The sequence below is a fragment of the Colobus angolensis genome, unplaced genomic scaffold (assembly GCF_000951035.1).
Source record: "Colobus angolensis palliatus isolate OR3802 unplaced genomic scaffold, Cang.pa_1.0 Scaffold50, whole genome shotgun sequence".
NCBI lineage: Eukaryota > Metazoa > Chordata > Mammalia > Primates > Cercopithecidae > Colobus > Colobus angolensis.
Genome location: NW_012118488.1, coordinates 3,021,644 through 3,045,498, shown reverse-complemented (window position 1 = coordinate 3,045,498; position 23,855 = coordinate 3,021,644). Strand labels below are relative to the sequence as shown.

The 23,855-nt window shown below is 47.9% G+C and overlaps 1 protein-coding gene across 3 annotated transcripts in view; it reads right to left on the bottom strand.

The window, feature by feature from the left end:
* IGF2BP1 (insulin-like growth factor 2 mRNA binding protein 1) overlaps nt 1-23,855 on the bottom strand; it is a 68,153-nt gene that overhangs the window by 33,876 nt on the left and 10,422 nt on the right. For all 3 annotated transcript variants that reach the window (XM_011959894.1, XM_011959896.1, XM_011959895.1), the window contains exons 3-4: nt 5,086-5,134; nt 4,194-4,245 (exon numbers count right to left, since the gene is read on the bottom strand). In XM_011959894.1, coding sequence (XP_011815284.1) covers nt 4,194-4,245; nt 5,086-5,134 — 101 coding nt within the window. The remainder of the gene's footprint in view (nt 1-4,193; nt 4,246-5,085; nt 5,135-23,855) is intronic.

The following is a 23,855-nucleotide window of genomic DNA, read 5'->3' as shown; positions in this document are numbered from 1 at the left end:
TCTCTACTAAAAATACAAAAAATTAGCCGGGCATGGTGGCGGGCGCCTGTAGTCCCAGCTACTTGGGAGGCTGAGGCAGGAGAATGGCGTGAACCTGGGAGGTGAAGCTTGCAGTAAGCCGAGATGGTGCCACTGCACTCCAGCCTGGGCAACAGAGTAACACTCTTGTCTCAAAAAAAAAAAAAAATCAACACATACTGAATGAGATTAGCAATTTATAGAAGTAAACATCCCAAGAAATGGCCTGCAAAGATATGGCTGACAAAACTTGTAAACACCTAAATCCATTCTAGCGGTCTATGTATTCTCAAGGACGCAAGACCAACGTGTATTAAAATCCAGCTAAATAGAGGCCGGGCACAGCGGCTCACGCCTGTAATCCCAGCATTTCAGGAGGCCGAGGCAGGTGCATCACTTGAGGTCAGGAGTTCAAGATGAGCCTGGCCAACATAGCAAAACCTAGTCTCCACTGAAAGTACAAAAATTAGCCCAGTGTGGTGGTGCATGCCTGTAATCCCAGCTACTTGGGAGGCTAAGACAGGAGAATTGCTTCAACTCAGGAGGCAAAGGTTGCAGTGAGCAGACATTGTGCCACTGAACTTCAGACTGGGTGACAAAGCGAGCCTCTATCTCAAAAAAAAAAAAAAAAAAAATCCTGCTAAATGGACTGACAGGAATGGCTGTAGAAGTCTAGAAAGAAAAAAAAGAATTTGCATGTTTTCCAAGGGAAAGGATTTCCTGTCTTGGATGTGGCCATTGTAGCCTCAGGATGCTAGCCATTGATCCCATCAAAATTCTTGGCTCTAGGAGAATGGTTTGGCAAGCTGACATTAGAATCCCAAGCAGTCTAGAAACATATTTCTCACTTACAATTATTAAAATTAACCGTCTGAGGTGGGAGAATCACTTCAGAAGGTCGTGCCAGGAATCTGAGACCAGCCTGGCAACACAGGGAGACCCCGTCTCTACAAAAAATTAAAAAAAAAAAAAAAAATCAGCCGGGTGCAGCAGTAAACACCGACAGTCCCAGCTACTTGGGAGGCTGGGGCAGCAGGAGAATCACTTGATCCCAGAGGTTTGAGGCTGCGGTGAGCTGTGATAACACTGCATTCTAGCCTAGGAGGCAGAACTAGACTCTGTTTCAAATAAATAAATAAAGTTAACCTCCTTTCTCCTATACCAATGTCTTGTGAATTTGGGTCCTCTGGGCCTGCTCAACCATGGGGTGGGGGACCATGGCTTAAATTCAGCCTCTGCCCCCACAACACTAAGGACAGAGAAGGCACTTGGTCACAAACTTCAGTGCAAAGAATCTGTCATCCAGGCTGGAGTACAGTGGTGTAATCAGAGTTCAAAGAAGCCTTTAAACTCCTGTGCTAAAGCTATTCCTCCCATCTCAGCCTCCCAAAGTCCTGGGATTACAGGCATGAGCCACCACACTAGGCCCCAGACCACTCTTAACTGCTCTGGCCTGCATCAGCAGGTCTCTCCCTCCTCAGTGGTAAGGAAGCTTCTGCAAGAACAATCTTCCAGTGACTGGAAATACAGTAAACCAAAAAAACCTCTGCCTTTGTGGAGTTTATGGAGAGAGAGACAACAGTAAGTATAATAAATAAGCAAGTTCTACAGAATATTTGACAGTGATGACTGCTATGGAGAAATATAAATCAGATGAGGCCAGGTGTGGTGGCTCACTCCTGTAATCCCAGCATTTGGGGAAGCTAAGGCGGGCAGATCACAAGCTCAGGAGTTCGAGACCAGCCTGGTCAATATGGTGAAACCCCATCTCTACTAAAGTACAAAAATTAGCTGGGTGTGGTGGTGGGTGCCTGTAGTCCCAGCTACTTGGGAGCTGAAGCAGAAGAATCGCCTGAACCCAGGAGGCAGAGGTTGAAGTGAGCCAAGATCACACCGCAGCACTCCAGCCTAGGTGACAGAGAGAGACTGTATCTCAAAAACTAATAATAATAATAAATCACATGAAAGAGGATGAGATAGGTAGAAAGAATGGACCTCACTCACAAAGTGACTTTTGAGCAGACTTAAGGACTTTCTCTATTGTCCAACAAAGTCAAACATTTCCCATACGGTTCTCTCCAGGTAGCAGATATCTTTCCAGATAGAGTGTGTTACAGCTCCCTAGTGAGCCTTGGATAAATTTAAACTAGTGTTGACTCCTTATACAGCACTCAGTGAAATTCAGCACGCACTTGCTCCCAAGCCACTGCTCAATCTTACTGTTTGTCCAGGAGTAACGTATTCATTAGTCTAAACTGTGAACAGTACTGAGCAGTAGTTATCAGTTAGTCCTGCTGCATCCTGGCATTTAAGATAAAAGGCAAGCTACAAGATTAGAGCATGGTTAGAACGTGTTTGATAGATTCATCAGTTTACTCTTGGGTGGGTGAAGGTTTTCATCATTTATAATCATTTATAGCTTACCCCTTTCCACAAATAATTTGGAGAGGAATATTTAAAATTAATATTAAAATTAATATTAATCTCAAACCAAGTGATTATCCACTTGTTTCTTTTTTTTTTTTTTGAGACAGAGTCTCGCCCTGTCGCCCGGGCTGGAGTGCAATGGCCGGATCTCAGCTCACTGCAAGCTCCGCCTCCTGGGTTTACGCCATTTTCCTGCCTCAGCCTCCCGAGTAGCTGGGACTACAGGCGTCCACCACCTCGCCCAGCTAGTTTTTTGTATTCTTTAGTAGAGACGGGGTTTCACCGTGTTAGCCAGGATGGTCTCGATCTCCTGACCTTGTGATTCGCCCGTCTCGGCCTCCCGACCTTGTGATTCGCCCGTCTCGGCCTCCCAAAGTGCTGGGATTACAGGCTTGAGCCACCGCGCCCGGCCCTCACTTGTTTCTTTAAGATCTCCAAACCTAACCCAGTATCTTGTCTGCCTAAAGTCCACCTTATATCCAACCAAAGTCACTTTCCATTACTAAATGGACAAAACTTGTTTTATTTTGTTTTTGAGACAATACAGAGTCTTGCTGTCAACCAGGCTGAAGTGCAGTGGCACAATCACAGCTTACTGCAGCCTTGGCCTCCTGGGCTCCAGCAATCCTCTTGCCTCAGCCTCCCTAGTGACTGGGACTACAGGTATCCACCACCACTCCCAGCTAATTTCTTGTAGACATGGAGTCTCATTCTTTCCCAGGCTGGTCTCAAAATTCTTGTGGCTCAAGAGATCCTCCCACCTTGGCCTCCCATAGTGCTGGCATTACAGGTGTGAGTCACTGCACCCAGCTGGCAAACTTTTTATGACCTAGAATTCTTTTATCATTTTTCCTTCTGTGGGCCTACTCTTCAAACGATTTTGCTTACCTATCAAACTACATTAACTAAGTATTAAATCCTCTGCTTTTTATTTTAATTGACCAAAGACATACGTTGCTACCAATCAGAGCTTCTAAAAAGAGACAACCAGTTGATTATTCCAGCCAAAAACAAAAAACATGAAGCTTTTAAAGTAAAATGGCTGCAGGGTAACTCAGGTTGAATGCAAGATTTCTGTTCTTAAACTATTTCTAAAATCCTGGGATAGCCATTTCTACCTTGGTTGATCCCTAAGAACCTGGAGACTCCATGCTGGGAAGGAGTGGCTTTGTTCAAGCCTCCTGCTAAACAGAAGAGAAACCCAGTTCCACAGATAACTAAGACCCGAAGCCGAGGCCAGGAGTCCAGGCCCCCAATCCAATGTACTTCCCTGTGTAACACATTCTATCTGCCTTTCTTCTTTTGGTTTTCAATGTTGATTTGATCGTGGAAAGTGAAGCAGAGGCTGGGCGTGGTGGCTCACGCCTGTAATCCCAGCACTTTAAGAGGCTGAGGCGGACGGGTCATAAGGTCAGGAGATGAGACCATCCTGGCCAACATGGTAAAACACGTCTCTACTAAAAAATACAAAAATCAGCTGGGTATGGTGGCACGTGTCTATAATTCCAGCTACTCAGGAGGCTGAGGCAGGAGAATTGCTTGAACCCAGGAGGTGGAGGTTGCAGTGAGCCAAGATCATGCCATCTTCACTCCAGCCTGGTGACAGAGCAACACTCCATCTCAAAAAAAAAGAGAAAAGAAAAGAAAAAAGAAAAAGAAAAAGAAAGAAACAAAGTGAAGCAGAGCAAATGCACCAAACTCCTCCAACCCCCACCACAAGCACCACCCCATGCCCGGCCCACTCTTACCTTGCTCACAGTTCTCTACTGTCCCATACTGAGCCAGCAGGCTGTCCAGTACCTAGGAGCATGGAGAAGGGAAGTACACTTAACTCTGAGTCCCAGGACCCTTGCAAAGCTGCCACTGGACACCCCGCATCCTAAAGCAATGTGGCACAGACAGAGTCATAGGAGTGTTTGAGCATTATTACCTGTCCAGTGTGACTTTTCTGGGGTGCTAATGCGGACGGGGTGTCTTTGCAGGACTGTACTTAAGTTCTGCCTTAAGGGCTTTTTGGTAAGCAGACCTGGGCTGCCTGGGTCCTTAAATTATCTTCTGCCACATTACCAAGTTTCGGGCTTAGGAAACACTCATCCACCATCTCCCTAATGCCTCTCACCATAGGGACAACCTAAAAGATGGGGCTGTGGGTTAAGAAAAGATAACGCTGGGCGCGGTGGCTCACTTGAGGTAAGGCATTTGAGACCAGCCTGATCAACACAGTAAAACTCTGTCTCTAATAAAAATACAAAATTAGCCGGGCATGGGGGTACACGCCTGTAATCTTAGCTACTTGGGAGGCTGAGGCAGGAGAATCGCTTGAACCTGGAGGAAGAGGTTGCAGTGAGTCAAGACTGTGCCACTGCACTCCAGCCTGGGCAGAGAGCAAAACCCCATCTCAAAAAAAAAAAAAAGAAGAGAGAGAGAAAGGACGAGAAAGGACGGACAGGAGGAAGGACGGGAGGAAGGACGGACGGAAGGAAGGACAGACAGAAGGACGGACGGACAGACAGATGGAACCCAGGCCTCCCTGGCCTGGCCCCAGACCTCCCCAATCATTTCTGGCAACTCCAGCTGGTCCAGATGTACTTTCCAGGCTCCAGTATCCCACTCCATTTAGAGTTTCCCCCAAACACTTACTTCCCATCGGAGCTGAGGTGGAATATTTCGGATTTGAATTTTCCGGCTCCTGAAAGTAAAGAGGGAGCAGAATTAAAGAAAGCTCTGAATACATGAGGGGTCTGTAAACTCGCAGTTTCTAATCCTTGCCCCAGTTTCTATTTCCCTACCTTCAGCTCACCAACACCATAGTCTTAAAATCTAAGAATAAACTTTTAGGAATGGAAACTTGCAGTAGGGGTACCTCGCTTTAGAGACCAAAATTATCATGAATGCTACCACACCTGGAAATGCAGAATCAGGTGTTCTAAGCACTCAGTTAACATTTCAAACAAAAAAAACACACACACACACAACTGTTTTGTTTGTCCCACTACTTTCTCACTCAAGGTTACCATAACTATGTTCCAGGCACTAGGAATACAAAGCTAAATAAGACATTATTTTTTATTTTTTATTTGTTTTTGAGACAGAGTCTCGCTCTGCCACCCAGGCTGGAGTGCAATGGCACGATCTCAGCTCATTACAACCTCTGCCCCCTGGGTTCAAGCGATTCTCCTGCCTCAGCCTCCCTAGTACCTGGGATTACAGGTGTGTGCCACCACATCGGGCTAATTTCTGTATTTTTAGTAGAGACGGAGTTTCACTATATTGGCCAGGCTGGTCTTGAACTGCAGACCTCAAGTGATCCGCCCATCTCGGTCTCCCAAAATGCTGAGATTACAGGCATAAGCCACGCTGAGATTACAGGCATAAGCCACAACACCTGGCCCAAGGCATTATTATTAATTAATCTAACAACCATTTAATTAATACCTACTTCACACACTACTTTGTTCCAGATGCTGGAAACACAGAAATAAACAAAAGAGACAAAATGCCTGGTTGAAGGTGTTCACAATTTATTAGGTGAGATAATATACGCAAACAAATCACAGCAGGATATAGTGCAGTGGTTAAGTCCTTGGCACAGATACGGATTTAAACCTATGCTCCACTTACTAGTACTGACCTTTACAAGATTGTTTGACCTCTTCCAGGCCATTTCTTTCACAGGGTGGTAGGTGATGCTAGAAAATGTAAGTACTTAAAGTGTAACAATAGATGTATCTGTGAATACTAAGGTGAGAGTGATTAACACAGGTACAAGTCAGCATAATGCCACTACTTTCCTCTCTCCCAGTAACTATACAGTACTTTTTTCTTCCCAGCTTTATTATGATTATTATTTACTAACAATCTTGTAAAGTGCTCTGTCACCCAAACTGGAGTGCAGTGGCATAAACACAGTTCACTGCAGCCTAGACCTCCTGAGATCAAGCGATCCTCCCACCTCCCACCCTCCTGTATAGCTGGGACATGTGCATGCCACTATGCCCAGGTAATTTCTTCTTCCCATCTTTAAAATGTAATTTTTAGGCAGGCGTGATGGCTCATGCCTGTAATCCCAATGCTTTGGGAGGCCGAGGCAGACCAATCACTTGAGGTCAGGAGTTGGAGACCAGCCTGGCCAACATGGTGAAATTCCCTCTCTACAAAAAAGAAAAATTAGCAGGGTATGGTGGCAAGTGCCTGTAATTCCAGCTACTCAGGAGGCTGAGGCAGGAGGATCGCTTGAACCAGGGAGGCAGAGGTCGCAGTGACCCGAGATCAAACCAGTGCACTGTAGCCTGGGCAACAGAGTGAGACTCGTTAAAAAAAAAAGGTAATTTTCCCTAAGGAAGGCTTTCAAGTTCAGGGCTGACTCCCAGATCACTTGCTCACCACCCAAATCAATGCGCTAATCCCTGGGTTTAAGACTTTTAAATTGACTTAATGTGTTGGTCAATTGCATTTGTATCTTTGTTTATCCCTGATCATAAACTCTTAGTCCAAGGACAATATCCAAAAAAACTCCAGTGGCTTGAAGGATAACTGAACTAGAAAGTAAGAAAGTCGGCCGGGCGCGGTGGCTCAAGCCTGTAATCCCAGCACTCTGGGAGGCCGAGACGGGCGGATCATGAGGTCAGGAGATCGAGACCATCCTGGCTAACACGGTGAAACCCCGTCTCTACTAAAAAATACAAAAAACTAGCCGGGCGAGGTGGCAGGCGCCTGTAGTCCCAGCTACTCGGGAGGCTGAGGCAGGAGAATGGCGTGAACCTGGGAGGCGGAGCTTGCAGTGAGCTGAGGTCTGGCCACTGCACTCCAGCCCGGGCGACAGTGAGACTCCGTCTCAAAAAAAAAAAAAAAAAAAGAAAGAAAGTAAGAAAGTCTAGTTCTAGCCCTTAACCTGCCCCTGACTGGCTATTCCTCTAATTAAGCCTCTCTTAAGCTTCGGGCCTCAGTATTCCTATCTGACATGCCAGCCCTTGCCAAGCCTGGGGGAAAGGCTGCTGAAAACATAAGGGACCACCAGGGAAAAGGGATGCTAAGCTCTAGCTGTAAAAGCATTGACCTTGGCTATCCTGAGCCAGTTCACTCACTTCACCCATGTGACCTCAATATCTCCAGCTTTACAGTGGGTACAAGCAAGGTCTTTATGATATTTTCTAGCCTGCAATTCTAAATATGTTAAGGAAAACTCTCCAAGGGATGAAATAATGGGGAAAGAAGGAAATAAGTATTGAAGAGAATCTCTGCGGCTTTCTTCTTTGGTTTGTTCATGAACTTGACCTAAGTAGGTCAGATTATAGCAGGACAAAAATAATAAGATACAAATCCAGTTCCAGGTCCCCAAATGCCATCAGACTACCTTTTTGTGATTCAATTCATTGGCCAAGAGGGAACCCCCTGCCTCTACCCTTGTGAGGAATTTCCCACAACTCATCTGATGACTAGCTAGACAGACTGAAAATGTAGAAGCCCTCACAATGCAAGCAAAACTGCTGGAAAAAATGAGGAAAAGAAATGGCCATGCCATTGGAAGATTGAGAACACAGACCTAGTTTAACACCTATAACAGGTATTGCCCAGGCCCAGGCCCAGGCCCTCCCTCAAGGGAACACTTCTGGATGAAGGGCAGAGAGGTGGGGGTGGCTTACCTGGGAGTTCAAACCAGTAAGGGCCTAAGGGAACCCCAGTTTAGGAGCCCAGTTTGAAGTGTGCTCTTTCAAGATGGTCCCTTAGTACAGTCTAAGGTCAAAGGTCAAAATTCCCTTACACTTCAAACTCCCAGTTTTAGAGGCTTTCTTTCGTGGAGGGGATGGGGGGAGGAGAAGGGTGGCAGTGGTGAAATCAAATCTCTGCTGGGATGTTAATCCATATCCTGAAAGCAATGGCAGGCAGATCGTCTGGAATGTCTGGAATGTTCCAGGAGAGGGAGGGGGAGGAGGGCAGGGCCACCCAACCAATGAAAGAAAAGACATCCTGGCAGCCCTCCCCCGCCCCCAACCAGCAGAGACTCACCCAGCCCTCCAGGGCACAAAACCCACCCTGGGAAACCACTCCAGGCCCCTCCAGGCCTCCTTTCTGCAAAGCCCCCAGCCCTGATTAAAACACAACGAGGGGGCAGGGAGGCACAGAGGCCATGAAGAACCTTTGTCTTTTAAGCCTTTGGCCCAGTTTCTATTAAGTATGGTGCTACCTAATTTCTTTCAGGCCCAAAGCACATGGGGCATTGCTGAGAACTGTAACCCGTATTTTCCTTCCCTTGGTCCCAGTCTCATTCATTCCACAAACACTTAGAGAAGGCCTGGCATGGGCTGGGCTCCGGCCGTGTATTGTGAACTTGGGGGATCCAGATGGAAGCTAAGAGCACCCTAACTGGTTACTTCTTCACTCTGAAACCTAGTTACCTCCTATGAAACTTGAATAAGGCTTTTACGAAGACTTCAAAGAGAAGTTGTATAAAACAAGCTGCTCGCCATATAGTAAGCACTCAGTCCATGTCCAAGTCCCCAGTCCCAGGGAACTGGAGTATCCAGACTAGCATGGAAAGAGGCAGGCGGGTAGGGTTGACGACAGTAACAGTTATTAAGATTTTACTTATGCACTGGTGGGGAAAATAGTGAAAAATACCACTGCCTAGAGCCCACCCCACTCCCCCATCTTCCCAGTTAAAGGGTCCAGGTACCAGGGACCAGGGACCCACTCCAGTACTTCAGCAGACCAGCTTCTACCAGAGCTGCGAAGTGCCTTTGCCCTGTGGGCAGTATCTCCTGGGCACCTTCTATATGCCTGGATTGCCGAAACCAATGAACATCCATTGTTCAGAAAAGAAAGGTGAACTCTGAGTTCATTAATTCCCCCCACCCTCTTCCACCCTCCTATAGCTGATAAACCTGTGAATTCAAAGAATGAAGCAACCAGTCCCTGGCAATAAAGGCAACAGTTGCACCAGCCTATTTTCCTGGGTGCCAACATGCTGTGGCTTCTGGTGCCCTCTGCCTGCCTTGATCTACAGAGCAGTTATCAGGTCCTGGGCCAGGGTGGGGCATGTGGGGGCAGGGGCGGCAGCTTTCCAGATATATAGTAGCTATTGAGGACTCACCTCTCAAAGGCTGCTGGGCCAAGGAGGGGGCATAAGAGCGACAAAGACGGAGTGACCATTCTCCAGAAGCCCAGGGGGGATTCAGGAGAAAACAGAGGGAAAGAGCATCCTTGCAACAGCTTAAGAAGCTATGTAGGAAGTAAAAGATTCAAGGAGCACAAGGAGAGGGCCCCTGGGAGGGAGATGAGATTGGGAACTCTCCCTGGGCTGAGAGTTCTCATCCTTTCATACCTCAAGAGTTCAGAGAAGTGTCACTGACTTACACCAAAGAGAAAAGAAAACAGTTCTCAATTAGGGAAGAGCCTACTTTTTTTTTTCTTTGAGACAGAGTATTGCTCTGTCCTCCAGGCTGGAGTGCAGTGGTGGGATCTTGGCTCACTGCAGCCTTGACTTCCGAGGCTCAAGCGATCCTCCCACCTCAGCCTCCCGAGCAGCTGGTGACCACCAGCACATGCACCATCACGCCTGGCTCCATTTTTTTTTTTTTTTTAATTTGTAGAGATGGGGCCTCACTATGTTTTCCAGGCTGGTCTTACACTCCTGTCTGTCCTCAAGCGATCCTCCCACCTCAGCTCCCAAAGTGCTGAAATTATAGATGTGAGCCACCACACCAGGATGACAAAAATTTGACGTCATCAAATACCTAGTCAATGTTCAATATGCCAAATAATCACTTTTCAACTAACTATGGAAATAGGAACCTGGAAAAAGAAGTTAATAGTTTAAAGAATTATAGGTGGGATGTTTTGATTTATCGGAGTGCAGTTCCATGGCACAGACCCACTGTTCGCTGGGTTGTGTGAACTCTTAAGTGTTTTTTATTTTGTCCTCCAGCCTAAAGTGAGTTTACTTTGGCAAAGGCTTTCTGTCCCCTTTATGTCTTCAAAAAGGCAGCACAGGGACAGTGCAAAGAGTCTGGATTCAAACAGGCTTTGGGTTCAAATTCTGGCTGTGGTTCTGTGTGGCTGTGTGACTCAGACAAGATACTCAACCTCCCCATCTCAGTATCCTGGTCTGTAAAACATCCATTGATACCACCTTAGCGGGTATGGAGGATTATATGAGATAATGAATCTCAGAGCCTGGCATGTTAATTCCCTTCGGTTAAAGTAGAAGTTAGGGCCGGGTACCGTAGCTCACGCCTGTAATCCCAACACCCTGGGAGACCGAGGTGGGTGAGTCATGGGGTCAGGAGTTCGAGACCAGCCTGGCCAACATGGTGAAACCTAGTCTCTATTAAAAATATATAAATTAGCTGGGCATAGTGGCGCACGCCTGTAATCCCAGCTACTTTGAAGCAGAAGAATCGCTTGAACCTGAGAGGCGGGGAGGTTGCAGTGAGATCGCACCATTGTACTCCAGCCTGGGTGACATAGCATGACTCTGTCCCCCACCCCCCCCAACATACATATATTATATATATATATATATATACACACACACACACACACACACACACAAAATTAGCCAGGCATGCACCTGTGGTCCCAGCTACTCAGGAGACTGAGATGGGAGGATCACCTGGGCCCGGGAGGCAGAGGTTGCAGTTAACCAAGATGGCACCATTGCACTCCAGCCTGGGTGACAGAGTGAGATCCTGTCTCAAACTAAATAAATAAAGTGTAAGTTAGGAGCCAGGCACGATGGCTCACTCCTGTTGTCAATCTTTTAAAGTCATATTGTAATTCTTACATTTTAGAAATACATACTGAAAGTTACAAATAAAATGACATGTCTAAGATTGGCTTCAAAATAATCAGAGCACAGGGGAAAATGAAAACAGACTGCATATGTATGGTAATTGTTAAAGCTAAGTGATGGGTGGTACATGGAGGGGTTATTACATTATCCTTTCTACTTTTATGTGTGTGTTTCTTTCCATAATAAAAAGGTAAAAACAAAAAAGACTGGTAATTCCAGCTCACCCAGTTCTGAAGTCATAAGCAGTTCAAAATTAATAGAAACTAGTATGAAGTAATGAAATTTTCCTTTTGGTGTTCTATTCGAAAGAATCCAGAACCTTGAGGAGCTTACAGAGGCTGGAAGGAGACCAGGGCTTGGAGTCCAAGGGAGGAAGGAGCAAATGCACCAGATGAGACGGTCTCAGAAACAGGCCTCCCAGGAAAGCAGTGTGCACAGTGTGAATGGGAACTGTAGGTCTCAGGGAGGGAGGCTGAAAACTGCCCCTGGGACTGGGATTTCTCTAATCCTCTGCAAACCTGCTCGTCTTTCAGCCTCCATACCCAGAAGCGAGGATGCCATTTTCAATCATGTTTATGGCCTCCCTCACCCCTCCCTAGAGGGAGAAGTGCCTTTAAACTGGGGTGGGGCAAGCCAGTTGAAGGAAGGGAGGAGGGCAAGGTGGGAGCAGGTTTTGGAATCTTGTCAAGTTTGGGGCCCCAATTCCCCTAGGGCCCCTGTCATGAGTCAAGCCTGGACTTTCATCTCCAGTAAAGAAGTAGGATTAAACCGGGATCTTCAGATTAGAACCTTCACCTCCACCCCTCCCCCAGGCCAAGCTTCCGGCTCCATGTGTGGTCTTGGACAAGTCAAGCCTTCAACTCTGGACCTCAGTTTCTCACATCTGGGAAACTAGGAGTAGGATTAATCTATCTCAGAGGGTCCTGTGTCCCCAGACAGGGATCAACCCTGTCTACCTATAAGGAAACACCTTCTTAATTAGATGGATTTTCTGTGCCCTAATAGTCTGAATAACTGGTTCTTAACTTTTTTTTTTTTTTTTGAGACCATTCCTATTAGGATAAAAGGCAAGAACACTCCACCAGAAAAATGCACTTTGCACATCATTTCAAGATTTCAGGGGTTAATGAAGACTTTCGAATCCATCCATAATCCCAAAGTAAAGACACACTGCTTAACCCCCATCCCCACCTAACGCTTTTAACTTCATCCCAATGATATCTAAGTCTTCAGTCAACGCTGCAGGCATCTCAACAAGTAGAGAAGGCATCAGCCTGAGGCAATTAGAAAACAAAGCTAGACTGGGAGCCAGTTTGGGGTTCCCCGGATGCTGGAAAATAAGCAACAAACATGTTTCAAACCTGCAAAAACACACACACCATGCTCACATCATCTAACAGGTACCAGATTTCTAATCAGAAGTCAAGAAGCTGTTGGTTTCTGGTAAGAGTCCAGCTGCTTGGAGCCATTTCTTCGTTGTTGTTGTTGTTGTTATCTTGACAGCCACTACACACTGGGCCTTCTCTGTCCACTACAAGAACCACTAATTACATTTGGCTGCTCTGCTGAGGCTCTTGCAGTGTGGCCAGTCCAACTGAGCAACTAAATTTTTCATTCTGTAACTTCAAGTGTTAGGCCGCGCGTGGTGGCCTCACACCTGTTATCCCAGCACTCTGGGAGGTCGAGGCAGGTGGATCACCTGAGGTCAGGAATTTGAGACTAACTTGGCCAACATGGCAAAACCCTGTCTCTACTAAAAATACAAAAATTAGCTGGGCATGGTGGGCATGCCTGTAAATCCCAGCTACTGGGAAGGCTGAGGCACAAGAATCGCTTGAACTTGAGAGGCAGAGGTTGCAATGAGCAGAGATCATGCCACTGCACTGCATGCAGCCTGGGCAACAGAGCAGAACTCCGTCTCAAAAAAAGCAAAAACATTAACTATTTAACTTTTTCAACTGTAAACTTTATGAGATCTAAAAACAGAGCAAGTGTTTCCAGTCAAAATGTAGCATCTGAATTTGGAATGTGCTGTTAAGTATAAAATAAAATATGGCCGGGTGCAGTGACTCACACCTGTATAATTCCAACACTTTGGGAGGCCGAGGTGGGTGGATCACCCGAGGTCAGGAGCTCAAGACCAGCCTGATCAACATGGCGAAACCCCGTCTCTACTAAAAATATAAAACATTAGCCGGGTGTGGTGGCAGGTGCCCATAATCCCAGCTGCTTGGGAGGCTGAGGCTCAAGAATCACCTGAACCCAGGAGGTTGAGGTTGCAGTGAGTTGATTTCATGCCACTGCACTCCAGCCTGAGCAATAGAGTGAGACTCTGACTCAAAAAATAATAAATAAGGCCGGGCGCGGTGGCTCAAGCCTGTAATCCCAGCACTTTGGGAGGCCGAGACAGGCGGATCACCTGAGGTCAGGAGTTCCAGAACAGCCTGGCTAACATGGTGAAACCCTGTCTCTACTAAAAATACAAAAAACTAGCCGGGCGAGGTGGCGGGCGCCTGTAGTCCCAGCTACTCCGGAGGCTGAGGCAGGAGAATGGCATAAACCCGGGAGGCGGAGCTTGCCGTGAGCTGAGATCCGGCCACTGCACTCCAGCCTGGGCGACAGAGCTAGACTCCGTCTCCAAATAAATAAATAAATAAATAAATAAATAAATAATTTTAATCTAGTTTAGAATACTAGATTTCTAAAACTTGAGTACCCTCCAAAAAAAAGATTAAATATCTCTTTAATAATTACTTATACTGATTGCATGTTGAAATCATTTTTTATATATTGAGTTAACTATCTTGAAAATTAATTTCACCTGTTTCTTTAATATGGCTCATAGAAAATAAAAACTTACATGTATGGCTCACATTGTATTTCTGTTGGACAGTGCTGAGCCCTGTGCTACAGTACCCAGCACACAGTGATTGGCATGGTCCCTGCTTTCACCGGGTTTACAGTCCATTAGGGGACTTGGTTTGATTTGGTTTGGTCTGGGGTAAGAGAACAGACAAAGCTAACTGGGGAGTGAGGGAGGGATGCTCACTGGACCCCTTCAGAAGTAGATGATTCTGCTAACTCTTCAACAAGAGGGTTCCATGTGGCTGACACCAGAGTAGAAGCCCCCTCCCAAAGCTGGCCCCTCTCCCAGTGGTCCCTCCCATCTGGAAGTTGCCCTAAGGTGCCAACCTCTGCCTTTTCCAGAAAATCACCACTGACTCAGTCCTTCCTCCCCACCCCACCTCCTTATCCCTACAGGGTAGAGAGGCGGTGGAAAAAAAAAATTGTCCAAGAAAACTTCTGAAGGGGGCGGACCTGGCACGCTTCAGGCATGGCAGTAGCTGAGAAAAGGGGCGGGGGCGGGGAGGGGAGGAGGAGCTGGCCAAAAGCCCAGGGCTCTGTGCCAGGCTGATCCAGAGGCAGGGCAGCCAGACAGGCAGGAGGACAGGCGGGCGGGCGGGCGAGCTGTCGGGTGGCAGGCTGGCAGGGGTAGAGGCCAGAAAACATTGACCTACTGGGAGATGTGGGACTGAGCAGAGCAGATGCCACCACCACAAAGAAAGCCAGAGTGTGAGGGGACTGGAAGGCAAGGACACCACTGGAATGCAACTACCACCCTGTGAACAAGGTCTTTTAATGTATGTGGCATACACACACTGCCTCCTTCCTATACTACTTGTTGGGGAAAAGTAGGAAAGAAAAGCAGGTCACCAAGAGCTACTCTGGGCTGAACCCTTCCTCCCACTCCTCTAGAGGGCTCTTCTACCCATATTTAGGGGAGAGAAGGAAATCACTTAAGCTTATATGACCAGACACACACACACACCCCCCTTAATCTGTCACCAGTAAGCTCTAGTTGAAAAACTAGATTGATACACTGAGGTAGAAATGAAACGGGGTAAGCCTCTGAAGCCTGAGAGGATACTAAACAGTCACCTTCATTTCACAGATGGAGAAACTGAGGCTCAGAGAAGGATACAGACTTGCCAACTTGGAGGCAGGACTAGTAGGCTGCTTGTGCTCACTGCACCAAACTCCTCTGCTTTCTCTCTGAAGACAAGTGTTAATACAGCAGAAGCCTGAACAGCCCCAACGTCAGGAGCAGGAAAAGTGCCCATATTCTATATGGTTAAGCGCGTGCCAACTGGCTTTTACTGCATGCGGCTCTAATTTGGGCACGGGATTTCACTTGCAGAAGAGCTAAGTGCCCTATGATACGGCTGGATGGCTGTCAGGGAGATTTGTTAGCGGGGTGAAAGGGTATTCACCAAAAATTCCTACCATGCAAAATGTCATCTTGCTCTGGGGGAGGAAGAAAGCAACTTGTGGAAGGTACTAAGTGGTGGTGGGGTCAAGCCAACCTCAGCAAGAACACTTTGTTCAATTTGCCTATCTGGGAAATAGTTTGACAAGAAAGCCCATCTGAGCAGCCCCCAAGGAGGCCAAAACGAAGCTCTGGGACAGCCCAGCTCTTTCCAGACAAATTCCACATCAGCCTGGGCTAACTGCCACCCTCTCCTCCACCTTAAGTGGCTCCCAAAGGGGAGAGGTGGTCATGTTGAAGCACAGAGAATACGGGGGGTCCCTGGGGTGGAGTGAGGGATGTGGAGAAGAAACCATCAGGACAAACCTAAAGTATGAGGACAAATGGAAAAGAGATGACCCAACAGGAGCTGTGCAACTGAGCCTTTCTGCTGGAAGCAGAGATGGGGAGGCCCCCCTCAGGCACACTGCTCACCATCCTTCTCAGACTGGCAGGGGGAAGGGAAGTTTCAGAATCTTCCCCCGGGGTCGGGAAGGTTACTAAGCTCCGACAGAGGGATAGGTGGGGGGCAGGAAGACCATCTCCGGCCCGGCCCCGCCTCCCTGGAGATGCTGGTTTAGCTCTCGCCCCCGGTGGAGATGCCAGCCTCTCTCCAGAAAGCTTAAAAGCCATAAGCTCACAGCCGGGTGAACTAGCTCATGCCTATGATCCCAGTACTTTGGGAAGCCGAAGCGGGCGAATCGCTTCAAGTCAGGAGTTCAAGACCAGCCTGGCCAACATGGGGAAACCCCATCTCTACTAAAAATACAAAACTTAGCCGGGCGTTGTGGCGCGTGCCTGTAATCCCAGCTACTTGGGAGGCTGAAATTGTAATGAGCCAAGATCACGCCACTGTACTCCAGCCTGGGCGACAGAGCACACGCTTGGGCACTCGGCGGCTCAGAGGCCCGGCCGAGGATGGAGCTGGTGCCCAGTGGAAGGAGTCATGCGAGGTGCCTTGGAAAGGGACAGGGTCGGGCTCTGTCCTTGAGAGGGAACAGCCGAGGTGGCCCTCTCAGGAGCAAGGAGAGGAAACCAGACCAGCCTCCAAAGCAATCAGTCTTCGGCGGCTTCCCACTGCACCATGAGAAGGACGCGACGGACATCCGCGTGCTCCTCGGGGTCCTTAGTGCCCCCTGGTGAGGATAGGCAAACATCTGGGCACCAGCCCAGCAAGCGTCTGCGTATCCGTGAGTGGCGGGCACGGCGCAGGAGCCCTCAGGGATCCGCATCTCCCCCTAGCTGCCAACCATGACCTGCTGGTGGGAAACAGGCACTGCTGCTGGCTTCTTCCTGGCGGGCGCTTCAGCCAGTCTCTCCCCTGACACCGGCCCCTGCGTGGCCCTCCTCCCCCTCAAGTGCCCTCTCAGGGTAGGTCTTCCTCCCCAGGGCTCCGCACGGTCTAGAATGTTCTACCACCAAGGATCCTGTCTGGGAGGACTGAGTGCCTTCCAAGATGGTTCTCGCCTATCCTTGGCCAGGAGGAGGGGACAGCCAAGAGGACCTAGGCGGTGAACACGGCCCCTCGCGGTGGAGCAGGGGAAAGCGCAGCAGAGCGGGCCACTGAGGGGGACGGCGATATGGGGGGCTGAGACTGAGGGGAGACTGAGGCGGACAGGGACTGAGGGGGAGAATGAGAGAGAGACTGAGAGGGAGACAGGGGGACGGGGACTGTGGGGAGAACCACTAAGGGGGATAGTGCGGTGCCTGCGAAGGGCGGCGGCAGCTGAGGCGGGGGAGGGGCGCCCTCGTGAACGGGCAATTGAGAACTGAGATGGCGCAGCTGAAGGGCGGGCTATCCCCGCCTGTGCCCACGGCCGCCCCCTCCCCAGCCCCTCTCACCTAACCCGGAAAGCTGAGCACTCGCCCTCCCACCCCGGCCTCTGGGTGGGCTGAGGCCGCAGCACACAAGGAGGGGGACAGAGCAGCCACCCAGCCCCTCCGCTACAAGGCTCCGCACGGTCTCGAATGTTCTACCGCCAAAGCCCCCTTGGGCGCCCCGACTCGCTCCAAACCTGTCCGGCAGGGACCAGCGGCCCTCGGCTACCCGCCCTGGGCCCCGAGGGGGAGGGGACCCGCGCCAGGGGCTGTGGGGTGGGGGTGGGGACCAGGACTTTGCCCTTTGTCTCTCTCCAGAGCCACCGGCCGGTCGAAACCCGACCCCATGGCGAAGCCAGGCAGCCGGCGAGGGGCAGTCTCCCCCTCCAGGGTCCTTTAGTAAATCCAGACCCGACCTCCCTGTGGTCAGGGCTGTGACTGAGGTGGTCCTGTGGGGGAAGGGGGCTTCCCGCCTGCACCAGGCCTGCAAGCATTTAAGTGGCAACCGGTTGGGGGTAGGGAGCCCGGGAGAGGCTGGAAATGGGGCCGCGGAGGCTGGAGGGGAGAAAATGGCCCGGGAGGCGGGATTCCTTAGAGACCTTGGCTGGGCCTCGGGAGGAGGCGGCACGGGGCGGGAGGCCTCCCACTGTGAGGCCAGGAACTAAGGCCTGGGAGCAGGGTGGGGGCACGGAACTAGGAGCCTTCGGCGCCCGCAGAGGAAGAACGTTCTCCTCCCGTGCAAGTCCCCAAGGCCTTCTGGGAAGCTCCATAGCAAAGTCACAATAGAAGTCATACTTGCCCCCATGCAGAGTAGGGCATTTGTTTGGGGGTGAGAATGACCTTTCAACCCTTTTGGGGGTATCGTCAATTAATGATCTTGTTAATAACTCACCTTTGCATGGTGCTTTAGAGTTCACAAAGTACTTCTCTTTGCCCACACTATGAATCTGGAACCACTACAAGAGGCTGAGTTGAGCCTCTCAACAACAGGGGAGACTGAGAATATTGCTACTTCCGTTCTGCAGATCAGAAAACGGGCTGAGAGGTCAAGGTGACACTGGCCAGCAAATGTCACTACATTGTGCAGCCTGTTCGTACTTGCCAGAAAAAAAAAGTAACTTTTTTTAGAAACTAATACGTATGGAAGCCAGCCGTGGTGGCTGGTGCCTGTAAACCCAACACTTTGGGAGACTCGGGCTCTTGCTTCAGCTGGTAAAGTCAAAGCTGCCGTGAGCTGTGATCATGCCACTGCACTCCACCCTGGGTGACAGAGGGAGACCCTGTCTAAAGAAAGAAAGAAAAACTAACATGTTGGAACTATGAATTATGATTCTGTAGACTTGGAACAAAGGTCAACTCTTTGTCCTTTCCTGCTGGGAGGAGGGAGGAGGAGGAGGAGGGAAAAGGAAGCATCTCAATCTCCGCCCTTCCCCCCAAGCTCCCATTTTCCCCTGGGTTGAACCCAAACAAAAGGGGGGGTGGGAAGATCAGCCTAAAGCTCCAGCCCTGGTACCTTCCAGAAGCGTCAAAGGATGGAGGCTCCTAGAACTCAAAACACTCATCCAGCTTATTTTATGAGGTTTCTGGAGATGGGGAGGATTCAGGTGAGGAAACAGAGTCCCAGGAAAATAGACAGTGACCCCAGATCCCACACCTTACACATCTGCAAAAGGACAGGCTGAGACTGACACCTAAGTTCTAACACCACTCAGATCCTTCTTCCACTTTGTTCAGCTTCCTCTCAGTGTATTATTTCATTCCAACAGAATTCCCATTTCCCATCTTAGCTGCCCAGACAAAGGGAGAAAATTTGGACCCATCCAATCTCAATTTTCTTCAACTGGCCAGGCGCAGTGGCTCATGCCTGTAATTCCAGCACTTTGGGAGACAAAGGAGGGAGGATCGCCTGAGGTCAGGAGCTCAAGACCAGCCTGGCCAACATGGCAAACCCCTTCTTTACTAAAAGTACAAAAATTTGCCAGGTATGGTGGCACATGCCTGTAGCTACTCGGGAGGCTAAGGCAGGAGAATCACTTGAGTCCAGGAGGCGGAGGTTGTATGTAGTGAGCCGAGATTGCACCACTGCACTCTAGCCTGGGTGACAAAGCGAGACTCCATCTCCCAATAAATAAATAAATAAATTTTTTTTAAAAAGTCAATTTTCTTCAACCACTGAAGATAATCTGAAAATCTCAACGGCAAGTAGGTATGAAATGCCTGGGAAGGCTCAGAGCAAGGAGAAATTTTATCTGCTAAGCTTACGCCCCACTTCCCAGCCCCTGCAAAAAAAGCTCAAGAAAACCTCAACCTCTCTGGGTATTGGAGGATCACCTGTTCCCAATCTTTTCTTTTTTTTTTTTTTTTTTAGGGACAGGGTCTCATTCTGTCACCCAGGATGGAGTGCAATGCCACCATCATAGCTTATTGTAACTTGAAACACGTAGGCTCAGGCAACCTTCCTGCCTCAACCTCCAGAGTTTGTACCTTCTAAGGGAGCTCAACTTTGGAAATAAAAAAGCCTGGGTTTGAAATCCCAGTACTCCTACTTATTGAAGGTGTGAATTTAGTTCAGATTCTTCTGTAGAATGAAGATGATAATACCTTCAGAGTTCTTTGGGAGATTCGGTGAAGTAACAGTATGACCTGAGTAGATACTCAATAAATGCTCCTGCAATTGTAGAAAGAACTTATCTTTTGAGCCTTACCACCTCACAGTGCTCAGAAGCAAAGATGCTCAATAAGAGAAATAAACAGGAGTGGCTGCCCTATTAACTGAGAGCCTAATTTCTGTGAATCCTCACTTAATGCCTCCCTCTTCTAGGTGAATGATCTGCCCAAAAACAGCTCCCTGTCCACCCACAAGGCTGTATTTGTTTTTGTTTTTGTTTTTTTGTTTATTTTTTTGAGACAGTCTCACTCTGTTGCCCAGGCTGGAGTGCAGTGGCACGATCTCGGCTCACTGCAACCTCTACCTCCCGGGTTCAAGCGATTCTCCTACCTCAGCCTCCCAAGTAGCTGGGATTACAGGCGCACGCCACCATGCCTAGCTAATTTTTGTATTTTTAGGAGAGATGGGGTTTCACCATGTTGGTCAGCCTGGTCTCGAACTCCTGTTCTCAGGTGATCTACCCGCTTCAACCTCCCAAAGTGCTGGGATTACAGCATTTTGTATTTTTAGTAGAGACGGGGTTTCAATGTTAGCCAGGCTGGTCCACGAGGCTCCTCTTAACCCATTCCTATATTTTTTCTGCCTTGCCTCCAAAACCTAGATTAGCTCTAAAGCCTCCCTCCTCTATTTTTGTTCCTGAGTTTGTGTGCCTCCCATTTTAGTGCGTGGACTCTTGGACTCTGTACTCTCAGCTTTTCCTGGATTTAAAGTGAAAATGCTGGAGGGAGGGCAGAGACTTGGCCTTGTACCCTCTCTCTTTTGGGAGCCCTCTCAACCTCTATGTCTCACTTCCCCACCTGAAAAGACCCAATAATGCTAAATAAAAACTCAATAAATAATCAGTATTTAATGCAGGAAAGGGACACACAAAGGCTTCCATTTTCTTTAGGATGAAGAGGTGACCGAAAAAGTAAAACTGGCAATAGTTTTTAAACGGCCATTTTTTTTGAATCCCATCACTATTTACTGGAAATGACCAGAGGGAAGGAGGAATGGGTAATTTATTATTTAATGGGTACAGAGTTTCAATTTTGCAAGATGAAGAGTTCTAGAGATAGAAAAAGGTGATAGTTACACAACAATGTGAATGGTTTTTTGTTGCTTTTTTTTTTTTTTTTTGAGATGGAGTTTTGCTCCTTTTCTCCCAGGCTGGAGTGCAGTGTCACAATCTCAGCTCACTGCAACCTCCACCTCCCGGGTTCAAGCAATTCCCCTGCCTCAGACTTCCGAGTAGCTACAATTACAGGCGCACGCCATCACGCCCGACTAATTTTTGTATTTTTAGTAGAGACAGGGTTTCACCATGTTGGCCAGGCTGGTCTCAAACTCCTGACCTCAGGTGATCCACCCACCTCGGCCTCCCAAAGTGCTGGGATTACAGGCGTGAGCAACCGCGCACAGACATGAACATTTATGTCACAATCTATATACTTACAACGATAAAGGTGTTAAATTTTACCTTTTTGTGTATTTTACAATTTTTTTTTTTTTAGATGGAGTTTCGCTCTTGCTGTCCAGGGTGGAGTGCAATGGGAAGATCTCAGCTCACTGCAACCGCTGCCTCCCAGGTTCAAGAGATTCTCCTGCCTCAGCCTCCAGAGTTGCTGGGATTACAGGCATGCATTACCATGCTCAGCTAATTTTTGTATTAGTATAGACAGGGTTTCACATGTTGGCCAGGCTGGTCTTGAACTCCTGACTTCAAGTGATCTGCCCGCCTTGGCCTCCCAAAGTGCTGGGATTACAGGTGTGAGCCACCGCGCCCAACCTAAAAATAATTTTAAAATATACATATATATATTTATATATATATATATATACATAGATAAACACACACACCAAGGATAAAGAGAAAAACCTACAAGTTTCCAAAGAAAAAATATCTGAAATATCTGTTAAATTATATTTCTAGCAGGGCACGGTGGCTCACGCCTGTAATCCCAGCATCTTGTGGGGCTGAGGTGGGTGGATAACCTGAAATCAGGTGTTCAAGACCAGCCTGGCCAACATGGTGAAATCCGTCTCTACTAAAAAGACAAAAATTAGCCGGGCATGCTGGCACACACCTATAGTCTTAGCTACTTGGGGAGACTGAGGCAGGAGAATCGCTTGAACCCGGGAGACAGAGGCTGCAGTGAGCCAAGATGGCACCACAGCACTCCGGCCTGGGCAACAGAGTCCACCTCAAAAAAACAAACAAAAAAAAATTATATTTCCTTCCATCTGCACTGTAAGATCAGGGTCTTTCACTTGTTCCTCATTGTATTTCTAATACCTAAGCAAAAGGCATCTCATGCAATAGTAGACTCTTAATAGATAAAAGTAACTGGATGAATGTATGCATGTATGAATCAATGACTACATTAGAGGTACCAATTTTTGCAGCAATGTGCAAGCTATCACAGAAGTCTGCAGCATCTTATTAAATGTTTTCTCCCATGGCTTTTCATTGTAAATATATATTTTTAAGTTATTTTTCAAACAGCCAGTGACTGAGTGGCAAGGACCCCACACACACTCCCAGGCTACAGTTGCTAACCATGGGGCTTTTAAGAGAAGACTGCAAAGGAGTTTGGGCCTAGACAGACAGCATTCCTCTTTTAGTTAGAAGTTTAAAGGAAACTACTCATTCAAGATGGCCAGCAAGAGGGGCAAGGGTAGAAGAGAGGAACAAAGATTATCTCACAGAAATATTAGAGGTTTGTGAAGATCATTCTGTTCCACCTCCTGCCTACACCCAGAGCTCATTCTGGACAGGAATCACTCCACTCTATTCTAAAAAGCCAACAGCAGCAGCATATCTTAACCAAATGGTAATAAATATAGAGAAGAAGAAAACCCTATAGATAACCTCAGTCAGCTAGATTTTAAATAAATTTAAGTTTCAGGAAGACCCTTAACAAAAGTACATCCTTCTAAATCTAGCTGCTTCCTCAGCCAACATCCTAGTACATCTAGTCCTTGTTTGGAATACACTGGCTGCAGCCACCAACAGCCATGTCTCTCTGTGAAGAATTATCTTTGCCCTTCAATTTATTTACTTTTTTTTACTTTTTTCACTTTTTTTTTTTTTTTGAAATGGAATTTCACTCTTGTCACCCAGGCTGAAGTACAATGGCACAATCTCTGCTCACTGCAACCTCTGCCTCCTGGGTTCAAGCAATTCTCCTGCCTCAGCCTCCCCAGTAGCTGGGATTACAGGTGCTAGCCACCACGCCCAGCTAATTTTTGTATTTTTAGGAGAGACGGGGTTTCACCATGTTGGTCAGGCTGGTCTCAAACCCCTGATAGGTAATCCACCCGCTTCAACCTCCCAAAGTGCTGGGATTACAGGCATGAGCCACTGCGCCTGGCCTGTCCTTTAATTTAGAACTTCATCTCCAAATCCTGCCAAAGCAACTGGTCTCTATTACAGTTGGAGGTTCTCCTCCCAAGCAACTTAGAGACCTTAAGGAGGAAGCAGAATAAATATTTCTAACTTTGAATAGACATCCTCAACAAGTTTACTCCACCCAACAGCTCCCATTTCAGTTCCTGTCTCCCCTCATTTTCTCCTCCTCAGAGTCCCTAATGGAAAGTTGACGAGCCCCAAGCAATCCCAAATGCCACTCTAGAAAGAGGCAACACACATCATTCTGCATAAACTAATTGTAAAACCCTTTATAGTAAATGATTAAAGTCACAAGCCTGTTAAAAGACTGAAAACCACATCCGGATGAGAAGCCCTTTTCCTCCCCATCCCAGTAAGAAGGTTCAACCCTTATTCCCAGGGCTGGGGCTGTGGACCTGTGTGTATGTATGTGTATGCATCCACCCATGTGCCTGCA